The sequence below is a fragment of the Triturus cristatus genome, chromosome 3_1 (genome assembly GCF_964204655.1).
Source record: "Triturus cristatus chromosome 3_1, aTriCri1.1, whole genome shotgun sequence".
NCBI classification, from domain to species: domain Eukaryota; kingdom Metazoa; phylum Chordata; class Amphibia; order Caudata; family Salamandridae; genus Triturus; species Triturus cristatus.
This window is the reverse complement of record NC_140583.1, coordinates 720,562,826-720,589,105: the sequence shown is the minus strand read 5'-3', so window position 1 is coordinate 720,589,105 and position 26,280 is coordinate 720,562,826. Positions and strand designations below refer to the sequence as shown.

General features: G+C 46.1%; 1 protein-coding gene across 11 annotated transcripts in view; it reads right to left on the bottom strand.

The window, feature by feature from the left end:
* RASSF7 (Ras association domain family member 7) overlaps positions 1-26,280 on the bottom strand; it is a 230,501-nt gene that overhangs the window by 30,943 nt on the left and 173,278 nt on the right. Inside the window, exon 1 of one of the 11 annotated variants that reach the window (XM_085644825.1) lies at positions 5,060-5,331. The exons of 5 other annotated variants lie outside the window; for them this stretch is intronic. In XM_085644825.1, coding sequence (XP_085500951.1) covers positions 5,060-5,135 — 76 coding nt within the window. In that variant the 5' untranslated portion in view covers positions 5,136-5,331. Of the gene's footprint in view, positions 1-1,135; positions 1,519-2,646; positions 2,787-3,921; positions 4,075-5,059; positions 5,332-26,280 lie in introns of those variants that run through there. 5 more of the 11 variants (XM_085644824.1, XM_085644817.1, XM_085644822.1 and 2 more) reach the window with 5 other exon arrangements.

Below are 26,280 nucleotides of genomic sequence, written 5' to 3'. Positions count from 1 at the left end.
GCTGGTACGTGTGCCAGGGAGCTAGGAGTCCTAGCTTTGGGAACTAAATGTAAGCTACTGCCAGAGGAACTGTGAGAATCGCCAGCTGGTGTGTCTTCCACATAATTTATGATTTACCGTACCGTATTTGCCACATAATTATTCATCTACTGCATAATACGCGGAGGCTAACAAAAAAATTGTTTCCATCTCAAACGGAAGCGAAGGTAATATAACAAAAACAAAGCTGCCAGGCTGCCACTGTTGCCATGCAGGGGTGAACCTACCGCAAGAGTTATATGGTCACCTTCCATTTGATCGCCGACACTATGATACGGCACTACAAGGCAGCCCCATGCAGACACACACCTTCCTCTACACTACAGCGTCCCTTCAGTCTGCAAATCCCTTTTCTCAGTGGCCGGAAACGTGCAATCAGTGGGCCAGAGCACGCGACCACCTGGCTGCTCCACACCATGTTTAGTTGCCTCAGTTTGTTCTTAACCCTCACTACCTACCTTTGTCATCATAGCACTTAGAAACTGAGGTAAAGCGCTCATTCGCATCCAGTGTTTCTGATGCCTCCTGTGCACCTGCACTATGCAAGTACAAAATCTATCCATCACACACAGTTTTGCCACCCAGCTGCATCAGTCATCTACCACCAGCTTCCAGGCCCAGGTCGCCAAGCGCCTGGAAACCCCGTGTTTAAGCGCTACACAAATACCTCTAACACGAATGCCTGTATGCAAGCAGAACTGGATAGCCGGGAGGGGTAGTTTTCTTTAGCCACTGCCCTTAAGCTCTAATAAAAAAACATAAGTATATGCTCTAAGAAATAAACTCAACTTTAAAAACAAACAAATTAACCTAGCACTGTTCTCCTAGTAAAACTGCAGATGGGTCAAGATGAGACACCTGAATTCAGCCCAACAGGTGCCCACACGGATCAGCGCAATTTCTTTACGTTTGTTTTATGGTCACGTAGGTAACTAATAGGAACAAAACGACAATCTAAGTGCGTCTTTCTGTGGAGTCAGGTCTGGCTCGGCCACTCCGACTCCCAGGGCTCCTAGGGTACCTACCCCGTTCACTCTGTAGTCCCGCTGCCACCTCCCTCTGTGGACGTCTTATAAAAAGAGGACGCGGGACCCACCTGTGTACTCTGGCAGCGCCTGGTCCGCTCCTGGGGCGCAGCAGGAAGGAGGCGCTAGGGTCCTGGCTGCCCGCGTCCTCCGCGCCGAGCCGCAGCCGGCTCCAGACCTGGAATGACGGCGCTGGGCTCACACACTCACCTGCGCCGCTTGGCTCCTAGCAGCGCCGGCCACGCCCTGAGCAGGTACACAGCAGTCGGTGTGAGCCAGGCGCAGCGAGAAGGTGCAGCCGCCCAGGAGGCGTCACAATGGGGAGTGGAGAGCCAGCCAGTCGAGCAGCTCAGTGCGTTAATGCACCGACCGCGGGGATCTGCATCAGACCAGAAGGCCACCTGTCCCAACCAGCAGGATGGGGTTACCTCTGGGACCGAGCAAATGCGGCAGTGTCAGAGCGCACAGCCTTAAGTGGGGGTGGGGCAGGTTGCAGTCTCTTCTTTGGGCAACCACAACCAGTTGTGTTCTGCTGGAGCTGAGGCACGTCAGCCGCTGCCCGGATAATACCAGAGCACAGAGACATAGTAATCCGTGTAGCAGGTGTAGTGATGCCGGGGCAGACTATAGAAAGGGCCAGTCACCATAAAAAGGAACCTGTTGCAGGAAATGAGGCGCTGCTTTTAACTTCCGGCCACACATTTGTCCGGCCCCTGTACGCCCGCTCCCCACCCTGGAACACCCAAGGTGTGTGCAGGGAGGGCAGAGGGATTTTATGGTGTCTCTTGAAAGGTTGTTTTTCTGTTTTACATCCTACAAATATGCCTCTATTTTTTGACCTAATATAATCCTTCTAATCAGAGGAGCTCTGCCATCCAAGTCCTCCACACCTCCCCCCCCCCCCCCCCACCCAAAAAAAAAAAATGTGGAAAAATAGACCCACTGTGATGCCTTCACATGTGGAATCGTTCTCCTTTGAATCGCTAAACTTGACCCTTAACGTAAAATAAATAAGGGAGCACAAACCTCCAGCACAGCAATGGGGGAGGGCAGATTGACACGGTGTTCATCTAACAATGTTTCAACTATATGTCCAGGTGATGTGCACTACACGAGTTAAATGAAAACTCAGCGGGCGCAGAAAAAGTCTGCATTCTTTGAAACCCAAGAAGCCAGCACCTGGCTCTGAGCCAAGAAAAAATGGAAAACAAACAGATTTAAAGAGAAAAAATGCGAGGGGAGGCGCTGAAACTCGGCGCACAATAGCGGTCTCATGGAGGGGCAGAGATTAGGCCGGTTTCGGCGTCCCACGGAGATGAGGTTGGCACAGGGGATAGCGGGCGAGGCCCGGCTGCTGCCAAGCACCCAGGGGTAGAAAGGAGCCCAGGCACCGGGAGAGACGCGGCAACAGGTCGTGCCATGGTAGGGTACCAGAACGTGTGCCCCAAAAACCTGTACCTTTCACAAAAATAGAGAAGGACTACAAATGTACATCAATAAAGTGGCAAAGAGTGACAGTCCTCATCCTCATAGAGGCACAGAGAAAATAAATAAAATATAATTTATAAAACCACCATCATACCTGCTAATTACATTGCTTACTGATTACAGCTGCTTTCTAGCCAAGGGCGCCAGGGAACCCAGTGTCCGCAGGGAAGGAGCGTGAACCTATTTTGCGGCCACTGACTCTCAGAGGGCTCCAGACTTACTGCCGGGTTCCTGGAGGAAGGCGGGAGTTCAACTAAAGCGAAGCACTGTAGATGACGAATTGGCTTCTGGGAGTCGGGTCTTCATACACGGCTTGCATGTGACACCGAATCACTAGAACCACATAATTTGTAGAAACTATATTTTTCTGACGGGATTGCAGCTCTGCACGCACTGTGAACACCCCTAGGTCACTTTTACCAATATAAAGCATTACGTTTAGCCAGTTCGATAGTACCCAATTAGCTTTGATGGATGAAAGACTGAGTCCACCCCGCCCGGATTCGAAGCAGCGGTCGGCCAGACACAAAGGCAGATGCCCCTCTTTAGACTCAAACACACCCCCCTCCCATAAACAAGCAGTATGCCCCCCCCAAGTGACGTGTGCTATACTGTGACAGCAACGTTTATCCCACCGACTAGACCCGAGGCAGGACTGCTGCTCGGCCCTCCGAGATACCAGTGGGGCAGCAAGGAAACTGCAGGAGCGTGGCCCAACTACTATTTCACAACATCCTGCGCCAATACGGGTAGACTCCAGTTTCACCTTTGCCACTGCAGGGGGGGGGGGCATACTTTGTTTTAGATGCAGTCTATTGCAGACCACACAATTTTCCTGACCACGCAGGCCTTCCCTCCAATGACAGGTGCCCAACTTGTCCAAGCTGCAGCGCCTCTTTCAGTGGCAGCGGGTCATCATTACAAGTGGCGAGGTGGGAACGTCGCGGAATTTCCCGGTGTCTCCAGGCAACAGTATTTTACCGTCGTGGATTGCCCCCCATTTCACACTAATACACAAAAAAACCACTAGGTGCCGCAACACCTATTCTGCGCCTTACGGAAATACTGGCGGAACTATCCTGGCACGGAACAAAAATAGTTAGCAAGTCTGTCCCAGGGGCACAGCACCGCTTTCTGGTGCGTGGCGACTTAAACATAACAAGCTCTCCGGCCCCCACTGCCTCCACGCCCTTATCAAAACACACAGGTAAATAGATGCTGATGACAGATAAAAACAGCCATGAGTTGCCATATACCCTCTCCACTACAACACAAGCAGCTCTGCTGCATATCGGGGCTCACAGTACAATCAATCTCTCCTACCCCGACATTTTTGGGGTAATACATTTACTGACGAGTACGAACTCACCTACGATTTCCGTCCGATACACAAGTGCTGGCGTAGTATGTGTGCTTAGGAGGGACCAGAATCGTATGAATGCAGTCGGAAAAATACACTATGGTGTCAGCTAGTTACACACGAGATCTTGCTCAAGATCACCACAGTCCAAACTCGGGCCTCGCTAGAGAGACACCGATACCAAAGGCGTGGGCGCGCACTGCTCGATGCAACACAAGGCCACCCACACGTCAGCATCCACAACAATGATCGTGAAGTGTCCCAATCTTGTCGCCTGACCCACACACACACACACATGGGCGGCATTCACGTGTGTCTCGTCCTGAAGGTGAGTAACCCACGCCAGGCAGCAAGGTACGCCAGCGCGTGGCTACCCCTGCCCTGCCCCCTCCGTGTGCTTAAACCCCATACGCCAGGGCGCCTCCGGGCTGGAGGCACATGAACCAACAGGGCGGAAGAAAAACACGAGGAGAAAAAGAAAACACGCTGGATAATAATGGAAGGAATGGCAGGAATGCGAGCAGGTGAAGCGGGAACGCCCATCCCAGGTAATGAGGCCGTCATACGGGAACCGCGCGCCAAGGGCCGGCGGCAGAGGCGGGCCCGGCACAGGGGCTCCGGGGGCAGCAGGCGCCGCGCAAAGCGCTCTAGACTACCCAGAGGGCCTCTGGGCGCGGCTTTCTGCTACATACGGTCTCTATAGTCTGCCAACACCTCGTCCGCAGTATTGCGCTGAAAGTTAGATACTTAGTTCAACTACTACTAGAACGTATTCCATCTAGAAAGACGAACATAACCCGGCCAGGGTACGAGGTCATCCTGTTAACTAAATACTATTCAGAAATCCGGTGTGCGGAACAATAACACTCTGGACGGTGGTTCCGGCACAAGGCCCCTTTCCTGTTAAAGGTAAACTCTCCAGACTGGCCTCTGTAGGCTCCATCGATGAGGGAGGGGCTCGGCCCCGGGGCTGCAGAACGAGCACACCCCTCCCGGTGCGGAGCGCGGTGGGGTCCGCCTCGTGCCAGGAACCTTCGAAGCACGGCGTGGGCCCTCCAGCCCTGACATACTTTGCATGCCTTTCGCTCTAGTCACAGTATCAGGGGATGTCGAAAACTGAAACACCTGTTCAAAGAGCAACACTTACCGACTCTCCCCGACGAGGTGTCCAAGAAGGGCATGGTGCAGTATGAGAACGGCACCCGTCTGCCGAGGCGAGGCATGGCACCGTGGGCGCAGGCAGGGCAGGGGGTTACAAGAGAAGGGTACCCAGAGAAGCCGAGACTGTAGCAAGGGCACCGAGGAATGCTCCCAGACAAGCGCGTGAGCTGCGGCGTGTAGGCCTCGACTGTCCAAAGCACGTCTCCTCAGCCGAAGGTCGAAAATGCACTGAGGTCCTGCCCTTATGGCACCTCCCCCAGGCAGATCATGGGATAGGAGATTCCTACCCCCCCCCCCCCCATTGTCTTTTAATTAGCAGCCCCACCTACCAGCACTTTAGGAACCGGCCCCACCTGTTGAGACCGGACAGAGGTGGGGCAAAACCCACCCCTCCCCGAGGCTTAAAGGAAGAAGAGATGACCCTCAATGCACTTGCAAATGGAGATTACTAGGGCACGGATACCAGCCCAACTCATGACCTTTAAGGAGGGGGAGGGGGCTACACACTCTCACAGGGACAATTTAATCGAAACTACTCCCCAAAAAAAACACAACACCCTTGCCTCTAGGAGTCAGGATATACGGCACTAGCATTTAGTCTACACGGCCTTATTTATATTTTTCTTTTGATCGAACTTTACATTTTATATATCCATATTGTATAGATAAATTTAAAACCGAAATGCTAACTTTATGTCATTCCTTTCCAGCAAACTAAATGCCAGTTGTGCAACGCGCGGAGTCTCCCCGGCCAGGGCGTGTGTGCATCTATGAGCGCTCCACACAGACTCCATGCCCAGTGTTTGTAGACTGCATGCTCTGTGCCTTGTAATCGGGGCGACCCCTCCAACAGTACAGCGCTCTTGAGTTTTAATATAATTAGGGCTCAAGTTTTTTGGGTATTTATTTAACATTTCAGTCTGTATTTATCCATATTTATTATTGGGAACCTTTCTTCTGTATGGATCCATATTTATTTTGTGTTTTGCATAAAAATTCAATTGTAAAACAGTACATTTCTGTATTTATTTAAATGGTAGACGTGCACTCCTACTTTGATGTCTGTCATGTTTTAGCTATTAAAGTTGCCAAATATTACATAACAGTACATCCACTGGCAAATATTAGCATTATGCCAGAAACGTATGACACATGCAGTTATTTAAAGAAATGTCATCCTGTTTTTCAATTTCCCATGCTGTCCATCTGCTCAGCTATTGGGCTACAATTCATGAAAGACAGCACGAAGACTCACTTAAAAGAAGCACATTTTCTGTATTTATCCACTCTTAAAAATAAATGCAGACTGAACACACATTGTTTTCTGTCTGTATTGATCTGTAAAAACGGAAAACAGGGAGCCTTAATTATAACTTAGTAGTTAGACATGTGGACGCCCTCCACTTGACGTGTGCGCACTCACAAATTGAGGTGTCATTTTTGGGTCTGGGTAGACGTTATCTCCACAGTGCAGTGGCTGAATGAAGATGAACTGTGTTGCGGTGGCTATGCCATCTGGATATTAACCCATCCATTTGGGGTGGCACTACTCGTATGCCCAAGACCTTCCAGAAGCAGAGAGCTTCACAGTCCCATCCTCAGGTTTGATTCATCCCAGGTCTTCCTCGCCCACCTGCAATCATTACCCTGGATGCAGCAAAACCTCTGCAGCCAGAGCCCGCAGCCATTGCCTTCACACACCCGCTCGCTGGACATGGGCAGAACAACCAACGCACCTTCTTCCTTAGGGTGCTGGGCGACTCTGTCATCAGGTACAGTACTGTCCAGTGTCGGGTCTTTAGTTCCCAACCTAAAGTATTCTGGGAGGGGTGGGATTTGTAAAGAAAAGCTCATGACTGAAACCTGGCGTCTACGATGAGATGTCATCTGCAAGCCCATTCTTACTTTAAGTCCCTAGGGTTTTGCATCCTCCCACTCATGAGTGCAGCTAATTCCATTTGTATGTCCCTTTGCTTCCTTCTTGACACGTGGAGCCCTACACTAAACCTGGTGAAAACAGGACTGTGTGGCACCAGAAAGAAGAAAAAGACCAGACCAGAAAGACAAGCAAATCAGATTTTGAACAATTTGAGCTCCCCAGAATCTAATTTGTCACAACCCCCTCATCATCGATGTGCCCGCCCAATCTCAACCTTTCCCAAATCAATTTTAAAGAGTATGTGAGCAAAATACGGAGATTTTTGTAACTACAAGGCTAAAATGATGTGGACATGTAAAGGAAGACGTCAGGGAAGACAGAATGAACAAAAAAACCTGGGCAGGTGCAGAACCCAGCTTCCTCCTGTGGAAGGGAGGCTGGCGGCTACGAGCGGGCTGGGCCGGGGGCCGCTCCAGGTTTGACTGTGTTGGTTCCGAGGAATGTGAGCGCGACACACATTCCTTGTCAGACAGGTAGGAACATTGGCTCCGGGGTGTGCGGCCTGTGAATGATTTACCAGGGGAAATTAAACAAAGCAGCTCCCTCTGATTTATTTGCACAACCCCTCAAACTCTGCATACTTTGATGTCAGGAATCATCGCATTTAACTAGGCCTGGATATTAACTCCTGCTCGGCCACCGCGCCCAAGATAAGCAGGGAAGATAAAACAGATGGAAAGTAAGAGAAGAAAACAGCATCAAGAATGTGAGCAAAAAAAAAAAAAGAGTATGGCAATTTGTACGGCAATCTGCGGCCCCATTTCAGGGTGAAAGTACATGCTGGCAGTACCGGGTGGACCAGAGGCCTTTGTGTGGGGGAGTCACAGACTAGCCGACCGGTGTTAGAGAAGCTGGCGTCGCCAAATGATCAGAATACGGATCTGTGTTTATATCAGATACGATGCCTTTGTGTGCAAGGACACCCCAGGTGAGCCACAACACACATGATCCGTCAGTTCTTGTTAATCTGGGCCCACAAGTTCTACTCTATGAATATACCCCAAACATGGCTCCGTGCCCTTGGCAGACTGCTGCTCTACGGTGACCCCCCTCACCAGCACCAGAGACCCCAAACTTGTCCCAGGTGAGTTTTTATGGTTGATTGTAAGGAGCGAAGTCTGAAGCTCATTGAACCAGCAGTCTCACCACGCAAAGGTTTCCCAGTGACATTTTCTTTCAGTCTGTGGCCTCGGCCCCCGGGGACCACGAGGGCATGGCTGCCATCATTCACAGCCCAGTCCTTTGGTCTCTCTGGCGGGGCACCCCAAGCGCCCCCTTATTGTTCTCAAGGGAAACAGTACCCCAAACTTCATATGAGGAGACTAGTTAGTTGGGACACTTAAAGCAGATTTTTTTTTACTGTGTCACTGGGGAGGGGGTCCCATTGCCCGGTGTAAAACCTAGGCGGGAGCAGTCCGCTTCCGGACAATATTCTTTCACATTAGACCAGGACACCCAACCACCCACTCACGTCTTTCTACGTCGAGAGTAGTGCGAATCAATACACACCGTTTAGTAGACCAGCAAGGGACATTCATGTGTGACGCAGTACCCCCGCTGAACGCAGTGTATGGAGGTAATTTGAATAGAAGGCGGCCCTCCTTCCTCTCGACCAGCTTGGGAAAGCCAGCTCCATAGTAAAGAGGACACAATGTCCCCCAAACACCCGCCCCCAATGCGGCGCAAAGCGCCCTGATGCTAATTTCCCCAGTGAGGCGCTAATAGCACACATCAATGTCGCGTTCATTTGCAGGTCTGCGCTCCTCCCACTGCCATTGACAGGGACCACCCCATGCGGGGAAGCATTGTCCGGGGCTGGGAATGTACACAGGGCCGCTCCATCAAGCCCATTGTGTGCACCGAAACTGGAGGCACACACGGGGACTGGGGGAGGGGCGGGGGCTGGAGGCAAGGTCAGGGGTGGACCCTCCAAGCACGCTTCCATCAAGATGCACTTGGAGCAGAGTGTAACGACGGGTTTAAGGCAGATATGAAGTCACGTCGCCTCCCCTGGTGTCTACACCAGTCTGTCAGTCTACCTATCCGCACTAATACTAGTGCTAGACTGTTGGTACCAAATGTGTCATCCTTCCACAGCCAACCTGACCGATCAACACCCTGCTCCTAAAGACATGCTCACGGACAAGCAACTTCCGGGCCAGTGCTTGGCACGCACTCTCACTGGCCGCATCACGCTCCGACTGGACGTGCACAGAGGGCCGAGCGGCCTCGTCTTCCGCCTTCTCTACTCCAAAAAAATAAATGAAAGTAAATGTTGCGAAAAAAAGCTTGGTCTAATTTCTTGTCTGTTTATAGCGGCTGCATCTTTGTTTACAAAAGGGCTTGGCCTCAATGGGAGAGACCTAACCATCTGGGGGGAAAAAACCTATAAACTTTTAAGAGGAACTGTAGTTTCAACCTAAAGCTTCCCAGATATTCTTCTTCTCTTGTGCCAGAAGAAAAACAATCTGAAAAATATACACCTATTTGTTGTGCATGAATTTTCATGATTATGCATCCAAAAAAGCTCTGCCAAGTGGCATTTGGTTAAATTAAACTGCAACCGGGGCTCCTCTCTAGGTAGCTACTACACAAGGCAGCCATAACTTTCACATGCAGCAAGAGGAGTCGGTTGTGAGCGGGTGAGACGAGTAGCATCTGGCAACCAGTTCTCGATGTTGCCTACAATGAGAAACAATGGATAAGTCGAGAACTCACTTCAGAAAAATATCCTTCTGCAAGAGTTCCCACAGCCACCAATCCCTCTCAGGCCTATTTTAAGGGCTCTGTGGATGAGAAACTGAACTTTTTAAAACCATTCGGTGCCCCTGCCTGGGTTACTCTTTCGAGGGAAGACGGGCTTTCCTGTAAGATGACCCTAAGGCACTAATACCGAATAGCAGCCCTTTCAATCACGTAGGGAATAGTCTGTCAGACGGCAAACGAGCTTTGAAAAGAGTCCCTTCTCCCTGTGCTGAAGACAAGCACTGTCAAAGGCAATTCTATCCTTGGCAAGCATGTATTTTTTTACATTGTATTTTGGAAAACATAAGAAGTTGCCATTAGAGGTGTAATATTGATAACAAATAAAAGTGGCACATTCTAAGGAGGCATGCAAATACTTGCAAAATTTAAAAAAATGGCCTATCACAATTATAATAAAAAAACAAAATTAAAGCAGGAATAGAAAAGGAATTCGCCTGCCAGTGCAGGTACTCAAGTGGCATACTTTTTTAGGTGGATACGCACAAGCAAAATGTTGTCTCGCATAGTAAAGAAAGTCAGTATCTGAAATAAGTCGACCAACTGCCTTATTCTAAATGCTGTGGCTGTGGAGGCCGCATGCAAATGACACGAATACACCAACAGATGAAGGGCACTGACTAAAAATATATATATATCTATATGGTTATATGGATTTTTCTTGGAAACAAAAGACTGCCAAGACAGCTAAACCTCTCTAGGCTAGGGTAAAAAAAAAATACACCTAAAAAAGTCCATCGGTAGGGGGTTTACAGGGAGGGGATGAAGTCATGAAAATAAAATGGGGTGTTCGTATTTCTTGGATTCTACAGTACTGAGACCTGAAAGTGCTCTTCATAATCCTCACACGGCGCACTAGATAAGCAGTGACTGGATGGGGGTAACAGATTGAAGTGAGAGCTTAATGAGTAACACTATCGTACGCAATGTATATGCTTATACCTTGAGTGAGGGGGATAAGGGAGAAGCAGCGACCAAAGCCTATTTCAAATCACTTAAGGGTAAAACTAACAGAGCTAATAAAAGATTATTCGTATCACATACAATACATGTGTGTGTTTTTAAACTGGCTTGGAGAAATCCTTTGGTTTCAGACTTGAGGGTTCTTAGTGCAGACACTCGCACTCAGTCTAAAGGATCTTGTGATCTTTAAGGCTCGAAGCTCGATTACAGAAGCCATTTAAAAAGTGTGGCACTGACAGTTACTGCCATTTCACAGTGAGAAATAAGGGTTGTGAGGGATTGAATATTTGGTTTCTTTCTTTAATCTTTACTGGATAAGCTTACTATGAGATTTTCACCCTTTTTATTGATTAATGTTAGATGTTATAAGTGTTCAGATTCTGGTAATTAAAATAATTCTGATGGTTGATATGCAAACTGTACTATACATGTGGGTGCAAGAATGCGTGTCCAGTGTGCTCGGTTGCAGTTGTACCCGCGTGTATTTTTTCTGTTCTACCTTGAAAGATCCCCTGTGCATATTCAGCTTGCCGTGATCCAAACTACGACCGGATCCAAAAGTATTACTGGGCAGAGTTTTTAAGATCTCCTCCATGCTTTGCTGATAATAAAAAAAAGTGGTCAACATGTTCTGCTCATGTTGTAACTCCCTGGTCGGACTATTGGAAAATTGCCAGTTATTGGAAATTGGCATTGCAAAAGTTCATTCATTTTACTTTACCCCTGGGTGAACACAACCATTGGTCACTTGTCATTTAAATTCTTGTAGCACTGTATTAGAGGACTCTTCCTTTTACAAGAGTGTGTTGTCAACTTTGTTGGCCCATTCAAGTGACTCAATTCCACTTGCCTCTACAAACCCTAAGGCTTCATCAAAAAGGTAAAAGGTGCATCTGGGACACCGGGCCCTCCACCGAAAGTTTTCTAATAGTAGGAAACCTTCCTTTTCAGCATGGCACCCCTGATATTTTCACCTTTGGCTGAACCCTATATGTTTGCTGGCTTTAGAACTCTGTACACTTTACCCCGGCTAACCAGCAGAAAAGGGCCTTTGCTCCCCTTTAAGCATGGCAGAATTACCACATTTCTAATTGGTTCACTGTGTGAGTGTGTGTGTGTGTGTGTGTGTGTGGATATGTCAAAGCAAAGCCTTTTGACAGGTGTAAACATCCCTTTTAAATATTAAAAAGTCACCCTACATAGGCCTGGACGCTGACAAGGCAGGGTGCGTAGTATTGAAAAGTAGGACATGTAGAAATTTAATGTTAACATGCCCTTACAGTCACTAGCACCCAAAAGCCATGTTTCACTCTGGCAGGCCTCGCTGTCTTAAAGAGAAAACCAGGATACAGATTAAAAATGCTAACACACTATCACTGGAATGGGACTAGCAATAGACATAATTAAGCAGCTTTTTAAAAAAAAAATAGGCATCAAAAATTCGATTCAATTGTGAAGTTGGATTTTTAATAAATATTAAGAAAAAGTAACTTTTAAAAGCTCACTTTTTCCCCCTTGGACTTCCTAGAGGCTAACTTTGCATTTGCTCTCCCACTTCTGCTAGCCCGTAACATGCATCTGCTTCTGGAAGTCACTTCACACCTTTTTCACACCTATTCAAACAGGATGATCTGAATGGGCAGAAATGACTCCCATGGACCGGACAGAATATGCAGTGTGGTGCTGTGAGCATCCTTTTGGACTTTACAGTGACAAATCCTGCATGAATGTCAAATAATGCTTGACAGATATGCTGGGTATACATTGATGTCCTTGATGCACAGTTGAAAGGAAGGGAAAGAGTGTCAAAATAATTTTTGCATAGCCACCGTCTTGTTGCTGAAAACCCCACTTTTGTTGTACCAAACTTCTGTCTCTAGGCTTATTGTGGATACAGTAAATGTCCCAAATTAGAATGTTTTGTAAGATGTAGGAGGGAACTAGGATTACCATAGTACATTCCCACACTCACCCCAGCCTTCAGAGCCCAAGTTTAGAGTGGCAGAAGTCTTTCACCATCTTGAAAATGCCCAAAGTGAGTAGGTTTGGCTCCAGTTACTTTAACCCCATTGGTTAGGGCATACCCATGAATGATTTCCACCCACTAGTTTGTGTAGACATAAATGTGCCACCTCCAGGCACCCACTTCAGAACAATCTTGAACGTGAAGAGAATAGGACTGGACCGGTTATCTGTGACCTGAGAGGTGACCAGAAACATTGAACTTGTTGCCTCCTGTACCCAAGACAAAGAAGTGGATTCACAGGGTCATAAGTTTGACCTCCTATTCAAGCTACAGGGCTACAACAAGCCATAAGAGGCCTTTCCTGCAACTGCTCAGTTGACCAGTGGCAACTGGACTGCACCCTGCTGTTGGCCTCCACCTGACACTTGTGAGTCTCTAAGTGTCCCCTCAGAGGTCCAAGGAGTCTTTAGAATTGTTCTCCTGTGGTGGATTGGGACTTAAAGTACTAATATCAGGAAGGTAAAATCTTTTACCAGGATGAGCCTGGTAGATGTATCCAACCTTCACTCCATCGCAATCAGTGTTAAGTTGCACCTGGATCTTGATCAACTGCGACCAAGGATTATCATTGACATTTTAAGCTTCTTGCCGATATTCCTACTTAAAACTTAAAAAAATTCATATATCCCTTATTGGATATTTGCCGTTTTGGAGTCATTTTGTTTAATTACACTTTCCTTTATTTCTCAAATTTAGTTTGGGATTTTTATTGTTTTGTATTTTTACGTTATTACTGTTTTGGTACTGCATAAATACTTTACTCTTTGTCCCAAGTTAAGCCTGTCTGCACTGTGCCGGGGGGGGTTGAGCTCAGGTTAATATAGCGGATTTGAGGGTTCGTTCTAACAAAGGTTGCGAATATTCCTTTAGGTGGGTCGTGGCTCGCCCCAAATTCTTACACTAACCATAGCTTGAGATATTGCAATTTAAAGGTCCCTGGTTAACTCTAATGCTTGACGCTGGGCAGCTGGAACACTTTGGGCATTGAGTAATCCTGACTGCCTTGGGCCAGTTCTGAGATAAACGCCCTTGAAGGTGGCCCTGTACATAAGGCCTTGACCATGAGATCATATCATCACATAGTTGCTGCGGACATAGACCAATCAGTTTTGAGATAGCTGCCCTATTTGGACATCTGGTAGCCACAACTGGCAACTTGACCCCAAGGGAGGCTTTGGCATACCATAGATATTGGATACATTGCAACAGCAAAGACCAAAAATAAACCATGTGCCACCAAGTTTTGCTAAATCACAGTTTAATGGACCTTGATTTAATTTGCCCCCAGCAGACTTAGCAGAAGCTAGACCTCCTGAGCTACTTTGGAATCGCTACTAGACATTAAGCTTCTTTGTGCTAGACTTCATGGTTCATAAAAAGAATAGTTGCCTGAAAACACAGGGTTTGTTAAGCTCACCCCACGGAATAACAAAGACCCATGTAAAATATAGGCAATAGGTGTGATTTTTAACTATTGTATCTCAGCAAACTTTGTATACTGGGGACTTCTTGTTCGCCCTATTGTGATTTATTTTTACTATCCAATCTTTTTAACAGTATCATTAAGAAATATACTGTGCCACTACCTCCGAGTAAGCCCTCCTGTAGGACCACAGAAGCCAAGAGACTTTTGGCAGGCCCTGCATCAATATGTTATAAATTTTTTTTACAATTTGTGTGGCCTTGTAGTGGTCTTGAAAACCAGGGTGCTTTTTTCTCAATGTGTATCGGAATTCTAATTAACTGATGTCATTTGTGATCTGGTGTTAAATTAGTTTTGATCATGAAAATTACTACGTTCAATGATATTTAGTACCCTATGCCTGGAAACGTGCCTTTTTCCTCCAAAGCTTATAGCATGGTGCTGTGGGGAAGAAGAGTGGGGTCACTACCTTCTCGTCCCTCTTCCTCATCATAGTCCTTACATATTGTGTGTCAACGCCTCCTACCAGATAAACCCCCAACCTTATAGGATATTGTTTCCTACCCCCACAACAAGGCCCCCAGCATACATTCTGTCACCTTGTACATAAGCCTGGGGCACCACCTCACATCCGTTTTTTTTCTGTGGGTGAGTCATCAGGCCGCAGGTGAGTTTTGTTCCTTTTCGTGTTTTATTTGTTTTACTGTGCAAATGTGGAGGTCATATTGGGCAGGTTCGTGCAGTATATGCTTCACACCTTGGAAGAGCCTCAACTATAGCGGGCTCAGAGAATATGATGGAAGGCAAAAATATTTACTATTGCATTGGAGTGAGCGGAGTTAAATTGTAGATCCCATTAAAGCTTGAAATAACTGGCGGTCAGGGTGCCATTCTCGGTATTGGAACAGAGAGCAGTGGCAAGGCCGTCTTTTTCACTAGCACACAAACTGTATGAGATATACACTCAGACTGGATAATAGGTTGCCAGAAGTCACAATCAGGAAACACATTATCGTTTTTAGAACAGCACACCAATTGGCTACTTCTCTTGGCAGGGGTAACCAGAAGAAAACCAGTTCTAATGTATATATATATATATTCACTGAAAAAACCATAGGTTTCACACACGTTATAGTTAGGAATTAGCATTTAAAAAACCTTGCAAATTCACTTAAAAAACCATAGGTTTCACACATGTTATAGTTAGGTGGATATTTCACTCGTAAAAACCAATGAAATTCCCCCGTTATAGTTAGTTCAGATAACTATAACTCGCGCGCCCGCAATCCACTGCTCATGACGTCACATATTACATCACTCATGACATGGTCAGTGGCATCACTCATGACATCACTGATGACATCATCCTTGTGATAGAGTGGCGGTCGCGCGAGTTATAGTTATCTGAACTAACTATAACGGGGGAATTTCATTGGTTTTTTACGAGTGAAATATCCACCTAACTATAACATGTGTGAAACCTATGGTTTTTTTAAGTGAATTTGCAAGGTTTTTTTAAATGCTAATTCCTAACTATAACGTGTGTGAAACCTATGGTTTTTTCAGTGAATTTGTACGGTTTTTTAAGTGCTAATTTATTTATGTATTATTTTTTTTATATATTTATTTTACAATAAACTGCGTATTAACTTTTTTTTTTTCACCGTGCGCGCGTACCCCCGCGATTTAAAAAAAAAAAAAAAAAATGTCTGCCTTCGGGGTCCTTCAGGGACCCCCTGACAAAGGCTAGGGGGTCAGGAACTCTCTACCCTGCCCCCTTTTCACGTTCGCCACCTTCCTTTTTCACTCTCGCACTGAAAACAAACAAAATGGCGGCCGACACTTCCTGATTTCAACCGATTCGAACGTTGACTAACATGTAACCACCAATCAGAATTACGCTCGCGCACGTTAGGGTGCTCGCACGGTGCGCGCACCCTGCGCGCGTATAGATATTGATATGCTTTTAAATGCTATTTTCTCAGGAAATACTGAACAGATTTACACCAGACCTGCAAAAGGCACTTCCTTGACCTTATGGCTACCTCTCTGCCAAATTTCAAGTAATTCTGTTCAGCCTTTCGGGCTGTAGCTGTGTCTAAAGGTCCAATGGAAAAATGCATGGGGAAAACGCGTTTTGGGACCCCCTTTTTTCTCGGCCCCCGCTTGACGAATCACCCCGAGACTTTCAGGGTAGGAGCTGAACGGAGCGCCCCATTAGTTTTGAAAATTTCGCGAGGATTCATCAACCGGCGCCAAAGTTATTCAAAATAGAATTTTGAGATTTCCTATGGAAACACGGTCCTAACTATAACTATCTACTGGCGACTGCCAGTAGAATATATATATATATATATATATATATATATATATATATATATATATATATATATATATATATATATATATATATATATATATATATATATTCACTGAAAAAACCATAGGTTTCACACATGTTATAGTTAGCGGAAATTTTACTGATAAAAAACCAGTGAAATTCCCCCGTTATAGTTAGTGTAGGCAACTATAACTCACGCGACCGCAATCCTCTGCTGATGCTAATACTGTATTTAGACACTTATTTGCCCATGTCTTCTTCCATACATTTTTAGCTATACATATATTTCAAATATTTTTTTTTCATAAAGACACATATGTCATCAGCAGAAGATTGCGGTCGCGTGAGTTATAGTTGCCTACACTAACTATAACGGGGGAATTTCACTGGTTTTTTAATCAGTAAAATTTCCGCTAACTATAACATGTGTGAAACCTATGGTTTTTTCAGTGAATTTGCAAGGTTTTTTAAATGCTAAGTTACTTTACGCCATTCGTGGCGTGCGCGCCCACTTAACACAGTTCGTTCCGTGCGCGCACGGTGCGCTTCGCGCACCGTGCGCGCACAGTAAGCACGCGGTGCGCTTTGCGCACCGCGCGCCCACTTTACGCAGTTAGTGCCGTGCACGCACGGTGGGCACGCGGTGCGCTACGCGCACCGCGTGCCCACGTTACGCTAGATGGGCCATGTACGCACGATGCGCTTCGCGCACCGTGCGCACATGGAGGACATATGATGCACTTCGTTTTGAAAGGTAATATTTTAATTTTTCGTAATTTTTATAAGCCATCCACAAATGGTGCCCTTCGGGCACCATTTGCACACGGGGTGGAGAGAGTGTTGTTAATTTTTTCTTTTATTATTTTTGTTTAAAATATTGTGGTTTTTCACACCTCCAATAAGCCCTGCACATTTGGTGGTCTGCGGCCACCAAAAGCACAGGGGGTGGGGAGAGAGGGGATAGTGTTTTTTTTTTTTTACATTTTTTACCGTACGCTTACGGTAAGCGTAATCGGCGAAATTAGCGAAAAAATAAAAATTGCATTTTGGGCCTTGGGGGGTCTTTGGGGACTCCCTCAACATGGCTATGTTGTGGGAGCTGTCTAAACAGCCCCTTTATATGTTTATTGGTTTTATTTAACAACCTAGCTCTCAGTGCGAGAGAGAAAATGGCGGCCGCCGCTTCCTGGTTTCGGCTGTTTCGAATGTTTACTAAGATCTAAGAGCCAATCAGAATCGCGCTCGCGCACGCCACCGTACGCGTACGGTAAGCTTACGGTAAGCGTACCGTAAGCTGGCTCAGATATATATATTGATTTAAAGGCTATTTTCTCAGAATCTACTGAACAGATTTACACCAAACCTACAAAAGGCACTTCCTTGACCTGAGGACTACCTCTCTGCCAAATTTCTAGTAATTCTGTTCAGCCGTTCGGGCTGTAGCCCTGTCTAAAGGTCCTATGGAAAAATGCATGGGAAAAACGCGTTTTGGGACCCCCCTTTTATCTCAGCCCCCGCTTGACGAATCCCCCCGAGACTTTCAGGGTAGGAGCGTAGCGTAGCGCCCCACCTATTTTGAGAAATTCGCGAGGATTCGTTGACCGGCGCCAAAGTTATTCAAAATAGAATGTTGCGGATTTCCTATGGAAAAGGGGTCCTAACTATAACTACCTACTGGCGACCGCCAGTAGGTAATATATATATATATATATATATATATATATATATTCACTGAAATAACCATAGGTTTCACACATGTTATAGTTAGCGGAAATTTTACTGATAAAAAAAACCAATGAAATTCCCCCGTTATAGTTAGTGCAGGAAACTATAACTCACGCGACCGCAATCCTCTGCTGATGCTAATACTGTATTTAGACACTTATTTGCCCATGTCTTCTTCCATAAATTTTTAGCTATACATATATTACAAATATTTTTTTTCCATAAAGACACATATGTCATCAGCAGAAGATTGCGGTCGCGTGAGTTATAGTTTCCTGCACTAACTATAACGGGGGAATTTCATTGGTTTTTTATCAGTAAAATTTCCGCTAACTATAACATGTGTGAAACCTATGGTTTTTTCAGTGAATTTGTACGTTTTTTTAAATGCTAAGTTACTTTACGACATTCGTGGCGTGCGCGCCCACTTAACGCAGTTCGTTCCGTGCGCGCACGGTGAGCACGCGGTGCGCTTCGCGCACCGCGCGCCCACTTTACGCAGTTAGTGCCGTGCACGCACGGTGGGCACGCGGTGCGCTACGCGCACCGCGTGCCCACGTTACGCTAGATGGGCCATGTACGCACGATGCGCTTCGCGCACCGTGCGCACATGGAGGACATATTATGCGCTTCCTTGTGATAGGTAATCTGTTTAAATTTTTTTGGGAAATGCTGTGCTCTTATATGACATGCACAAATGGTGGCCTTTGGCCACCATTTGCACACGGGGTGGAGAGAGTGGGTTTTTTTTTTTTAATAATTTTTTACCGTACGCGTACGGTAAGCGTACGGTAAGCGTAATCGGCGAAATTTTCGAAAAATAAAAAATTACCGTTTTTTGCCTTGGGGGATCTTTGAAGACTCAACTAACATGGTTATGTGCATGGGCGCTGTCTAAACAGCCCCTTTATATGTTTTTGGCATTTGTTTATCAGCTGCCCCCTCAGAGTGCGAGAGAGAAAATGGCGGCCGCCGCTTCCTGGTTTCGACCGATTCGAATGTTTACTAAGATCTAAGGGCCAATCAGAATCGCGCTCGCGCACGCCACCGTACGCGTACGGTAAGCGTACCGTAAGCGCACCGTAAGCTGGCTCAGATATATATATTGATTTAAAGGCTATTTTCTCAGAATCTACTGAACAGATTTACACCAAACCTACAAAAGGCACTTCCTTGACCTGAGGACTACCTCTCTGCCAAATTTCAAGTAATTCTGTTCAGCCGTTCGGGCTGTAGCTGTGTCTAAAGGTCCTATGGAAAAATGCATGGGAAAAACGCGTTTTGGGACCCCCCTTTTATCTCAGCCCCCGCTTGACGAATCCCCCCGAGACTTTCAGGGTAGGAGCGGAGCGTAGCGCCCCACCTATTTTGAAAAATTCGAGAGGATTCGTCGACCGGCGCCAAAGTTATTCAAAATAGAATGTTGCGGATTTCCTATGGAAACGTGGTCCTAACTATAACTACCTACTGGCGACCGCCAGTAGGTAATATATATATATATATATTTTTTTTTTTTTCCGATCAAATGTATGATCATTACCATTGTAAAATCAAAACACATCATATGAGTAAAACAATTAAAATTACAGTACAATACATCATTTTTAAAATAAAATTGATTTAAAGCATCCCGTAACATAGATAGCAGCATTGTAGCTTTTTTTTTATAACAGTGAATATTTTGCCATATTAAAAACAATTCATAGGACAATTCAATAAAAGTCGTTTGTTAAGGTTGTAAGTTGATCACGGATGCATTTTTGATTAGTTTGGATCTTTTCCACCAAGCAAACAATAAGTAACTTGACATTGCAAAGACCAACCAACTAGTGGAGTCAGACACAAAAATTCTTAGTGCATCATTTGGGCGTGTGAAGCTTAAGGAGCAACATACAGGCAAAATCCATTTTTCCGATGATCAACATAAGAAAGGCAAAAGAATAAAAAATGTATAAGGGTCTCAGGGGAATCTTGACAGGTGGGACATACTGGCAATATGGATGCGTTTTCCCAGATACTTCTTCTTGAATTTAGAGGCAATTAACCATACCTAAATTGGATATATAAGGCTCTTGCCTGGGGTGGTTCAATGACATCCATAAACGGCTCAAAACCAACATATCCTTTAAAATCAAGAAACCTAGAGGTTAAAATGCCATGCGTGTGACTTTCTAAACTTTGACAATCTGTGTACTTCTATTATAGTAAAGGGTCCCGATTGGGCAATTCTTAAACATAGCATCCGTCTTTAAATCAGGTTGGGTCCTCGCGGTTTGGGGTCTTACTTCATTAACAACATGAAGCCAAAAATGTGTGCTCAGAAAACTCAATGTGGATCAGTTGCACCTATTAAGGAACCTGTGTTTGCAGTCCCTCTAAGGCTCACTTAAAGGTCACGATTCAGGAAACAGGGGCTGCTACTTTTAAGGCTAGAGAGAGGCCTCCCTCTCATGAAAAACCAGTAGGGATCCTGATAACCCTGATGATGATGATGAGGAGGAGGATGTCAAAAGAAGGTTTAACCAGGATACAGAGCTCAAAGAGAGGTTAGGCCACAAAGCGTTGAACATGGCCTTTCCTTAATCCCCTATTTCTGAATATTTTTTGCTCATTCGCACAAAAAAGACCCTGAATCCTGCATTTAAATGTAACAATGAAGGTGATTTATAAGGCGGTGTGAAAAAGGGGGACATGCATACATTTCCACGTTTTTTAAATGAGATACCCCTCTCTGGGGTTTTAAGAGGAATGTCCTTCAGGGGTTCAAGTAGATTCTCTGATGGCAGTACTGGTGACCCAGGTGACAATTATTTCAGAAGATGTATCATCTTCAGATCCAATTGATAAGAGGGTGGGTCTAGCACTAAAGAGATCATATGCAGTGTCTAATTTTTTAATGAGAGTGGCAGCCTATGACCGTTATATTGCTCAATTCTTCTTAAACAACTGTCTCTTGAGTAGCTGTTGGATCAGGGGCCTGAAATATCTCCAACCCTGGCATTAACCGAACAACAAGTAAGGTTTCTATCAGATGTTTCTTATGACTCCTTCAATGCTACATCTTCAGTGGCTGGAGCCTCATTGGCGGTTCACTGTCAGCTGTGGATGAGGTCTTGGAAGGTGGATGAGGCCCAGAAAAATCAGATTATAAAGATTTCCTTTTCAGGGCCAAAATTATTTGGGGATAAATTGGACACTATGATCAAGAAGTCTGCTGAAGACAAACAATTGTTGGTCCCAGTAAATCAGGCATCTAGAAGAAGGTATTTAGGCTTTAAGAGAGCCATTGGCCAATCGTTTCAGGCCAGAGGAGGTGCTCAGCCCTTTCAGGGAAGAGAGTTTCGCTGGGGGGTGTGTGTCTACTTCCGTTAAGTCCAGTAATCGGCAACATGGAGCTGAAAATCAAGATCCGACAATCCAAAGGCCTGACTACATGAAGGTTCGAGTAGATCTTCCAGGAAGGGGAAGATTAAAATACTTTGTAGACAAATGGGATTCTACAGATCAAGACAATTGGGTTCATCAGATTTTCAGAGAAGGGTTTTTAATAGATTCCAAACACTTCCTCTGGAATTTTTTTGTGCAACCCGCTTCCTGTAGTACACCACCTCAGCAATGTTTCCCAGTCAATAATGCAACTGTCTTTAATGAGTCAGATATTCCATCAATTGATGAAGAGGGTTGGCCTCCTAGATGTGCATCTCTTTGGTTCTTCAGAGAATCTCCTCCTCCCAAAGTTCTGCACAGTTCTGCACAGTTATGCCGTTTTAGAGGCTCTGGATAATCAATGCAATGTCCTTTCCTTGACCAGGAGACCTGCTTTATGCCTTTCTCCTGATCCACCCAATTCCGAGGGAATTGCGGAAGGTGAAGGAGGACAAAGCAAAGGTTCTGCTGATCGTTCCAATGTGGACCAAGGTACCCTCTTCTTTTACAACCAGCTGTCACTCCCTCGTGGGTCACTCCATTAGGCCCTTATCCTTTGAAGAGCCTGGAGATGTCCTGGCCAACCCTGCAGAGACTTAGATTGAGGGCTTGGGTGTTGAAGAGTTGAAGTTGTAGGCTAGGTCTAGACAACAGTCTCCCTTTAAACTTCACAGCATTGGCAGTCATTTAACAAATTGTGTGTTAATAGACAGTCTTCAGGATTATTAGTTTAACCTACGTTGATTACGGGAATTCTTGAAAGAATGGTTTGACATGGGTTTGTCAGCATCTATATTTAGTTATCAGTGGGCTCTGGTGAGGGCCTTTAGAGATCCACATTTTGAGGAAAAGTTGTCCTTACTGGCTAGGTTGCTGAAATCTGTCTTTTTAAAAAAGCTGCTCTTTCGTAATCGCTTACCTTCTAGGGACCTCCCATTAGTGCTTTGCAAGCTTCAGAGAGACCCTTTTGAGCCAAAAAGAGCAGGCAGAGCTTACACTTTTTACATTCAAAGTGGCATTTGTTAGCAGTTACATCTGCTAGAAGGGAGTTGGGTTGTTTACTATCTTTAGAACCCTTTTTAAAGTTTTTTTTCAGCTAGGGTGGTACTGCGTCGTACTCCACAATTTGTTCCAAAGGTGGTTTCTTCCTTTCACTGATCAGAAGATTTTGTTCTGCTGGTACTGTACCTTTCTCCTCAGTCACCGGAGGAAAAGGCTCTTCGTTTGCTAGATGTAGGTAGGGCACTGAGGGTTTATCTGGAAAATCAAAAGCTTTCGGAAAAACAGATGTATTTTTGTGACCTTTGGTTTGGCAGGACAGGGCTTGAAACAGTTTACTGCTACCTGCTTACCTGTGGTAACCTTTATCAATCAGAGTTCTACTCTTTCCTGCCACGGTCCAGGATTCCCATCCCTCCCAATCCCTCTTGTATACAAGTTTTGACTTCACTTTGCTGGGTATTACAGCATGTGAGATGGGTGCCCTGGGCATTTGTACCAGGTGACAGGATGTATGCTGGGGGGGGGGGCAATGGGAGGATGAGAAACTATATTCATTAAGCTTGGTGATTTATCTGGTGGCAGCAGCTATCGCTCAACATGTAAGGACTGTGAGGGGTAAGAGGAAAACTCAGAGTATTTAATATTACCGGTATGCAACTGGCCATTAAAAACCCATGTGGGAGAGGTGTGGTGCAGCGGCTGGAGTGGCTGACTCCGGAGTGTGGGAGGGTCAAGGTTCGATCCCCCATGTCGGCGACAGCTCAGCATCATGTGACTCACTTAATCTCCCCAGCGCATTGAAACCTTAAGGGGTGATATGTTCGCGCCTTACAAGTATGGATTACTATTAAGTGTAGCTGTTGAGTGGATGTGGGGTAGGGTAAGGTTTCAAGGACACACCCAGCAGAAAGCAAGCAGGTTTTTGCCGTGATCTTTCGACAGGCAAGTGTTCTCAGACACAGATGCGCAGTGTCCTACACCTGGAAAGGTGTGCATAACACGGCCTGGGGCAGGCCTTTGTTCATGGAGCGTCTGACAGGCACGTTAAACCAGGCAGTGAAAACAAAACCCAAGTGGCAGAGGTCAGAGGGGGGCGAGAAAACATCCTCTTCCTATTATAGAGCACAATGAGGGCTTGACCTTCGAGTGCACAAAGCACTTGCGGGGAGAGGTGGGATCAGGCCTGGCCTTAGCAGACCTCGCGCCGTGGTTTGACCTGCGAGTACGAGAGGCGAGCGCGTGGAGAAGCGGCGACGCAGCACGCACGTCACACACGGGGACTGGAGGCATCCGGAAAGCGCATTTTAATAAAAACGCGGATGATCTTGTATAGCGCCAGCGCAGTGAGGTGGGTTCAGGCCTAGCCACACTGTTCCCCAACCCTGGGCATAACCGAAGAGCGGGCATCGCCGTGGTGTGGGAGCGGCTGAGCAAGGAGTCTGAGGAGCGGTGGGATCAGGTGCTAGGATCCATGCATGCTTCACTGGGCCCCACGGCCTGTGCTTGCCAACTGCTGTTTGGTCTCCATGGCACTGGGCGCACTGCATCATTTAAAGAGGCGATGACGGGCGTGCTCCAGAGTCAGGTGAACGCCACGGCGCTCGAGTGTCAGGCTCAGCTCACGTCCACTGCCGGTAACCCAAGCTCCAGGGGAGCGGAGCCTGCGGGGCACTGACACCATACTTCTTTTGTTTATTTCTGCAAAGCAGAGGAATACGTGCTTTTCATAAGTCACCCTATGAGCACATCGAATTCAGGTCATAGTTCAGTCACTTTTGTGTTATAGGCAAGCAGGGTGTTACAACGGCACGGCTGGGGGGCTTCTGCCTCGCTGGTTTCCCAAAAATATGTAGCTGATGAATGGATGTTGGGTTGGTCATGCCTTCCTGTTCCTAAAGGGGCGACCTTGCACATGAGGACGTTGAGGGCTCGTCTGGGCCCAAGCTTCCTCCACTCTGCCAGGTCTCCGCAGAATCACTGCCACTCACCTCTTCAGTTTCCTACCACCACTCTTCTTTGCAGTCCCATGACTGATTGGCAAGAGGAGCTGCTGTGGTCCAGACAGGCCTCAAGCAGTCGGAAATGAGACATCCCCTGAGGCACACGCATGCGGTGACTAGGCCAACATCATACACCGGCAGCGGAAGCCATCTGCTCTCAACCACTCCTGCAGACAATGGCAACTTCAAAGAGCTGCAGAGGAAATCTGTCCGGAGGCCCACCACTTATGCTGCACACCAGCACCCCCCAAGAAGAAGAAACCGGCTGTATTCACAGGACAGGTGCAGCAAGTGCTGAAAGGCTCAGTAATGGGATCTCTCAGACTGAAGAAATCCAGTATGGAGTGTGGCAAAGTTAGATGCCGCAGAAAATAAAAGCAGCAAACAAAAAAATGTTGCAGATGCCAGAGTTAAAAAAGTGTCCCCTCCCATCCATTGAGAAGAAAAGGAGTTAGGATGAGGTGGCACTATTCATTAATGACGAGGTTTGCATACTGCATGTAAACTGCAAAGGTTCAATGAGTTCTTATCATGGTGTGCTGTAAAACAAATAAGCTGCCCTGATGCTCAACTGCCGCTTAGTATACAAGATATTCCCTCCTTAGCTCACCTGTGACTTAAAAAGCTCTTTACTCTGTTCCAAATTAAGCAGGTGAAAGCACGCCAAAAAATGTAGCCAGGACACACTAAAAAGTCAATAAGATAAATCAGTGCTGTGCAATTCTAACAGGAATGGATAAGGCAATTGCAACCGCTTTGCCTTAGAGCTCAGCCGGCCTGCACAACGCTTATGCTGAAGCTAAGAGCTGCACGCTCTTTGTAGGGCACCAATGCACCTACCCATCGCAGGGATCACATGAAGAACAGATATAGAATTTCTGCTGAAGAGAGTGTCCAGTCATTCGGCAGTTACATGCATGTGCTGTTTGAGCAATAAACCACTGCCCATGCCAACTATGTGTCTGTACCGTGCTTATCGAATGGCTGCAGAACTTGGTAGGGTGACTAACTGGCCTGGGTGCAAATTCATAATGGTGAGTGTAAAAATTCAGGACAGAGGGTCAAAATTCAGGACAAACTTTAGGACAAAAGGTAAGTATTACAGACATATCAGAGGAGGTCGCGCAATAGTACATAAGTAAGTAAATAGCCAATCAACATAAGTAACAGTCAAAATAAGTTTATATTAGATTGAGACAATCATGCAAGTCAAGGTTTTTCGGTATGCATGCAGCTTTGAGCAACGGTTTAGGTCCTTTTGTGGTATTTCGTATGATCATATTCTATTTATATGGTTACTGCACTGGGTTGTCCAGTCTGATATTTTGTTTACAGTTCATGGTCCTGAGCAGGCATGCTTGGTGAGAGAAGTGGTCGGAAAGATCTGCTCGGATGGACTTTGTTACTAGCATCTCATATCGGAGTGCCATTGTGAGATGTAAAGCAGCACACATAGAATGTAGCTAATTGGAACCTGCAGTGCTGGACTAGAGTGCAGTCCTCCGAGTGGCCAGCTTTGTGTGTCAGATCGCTTCAGGTATTCCATGTCTGTTCAGCTGGTGAGCACAGGATTAGGGGCGGGTACAGTACTGAGTGATG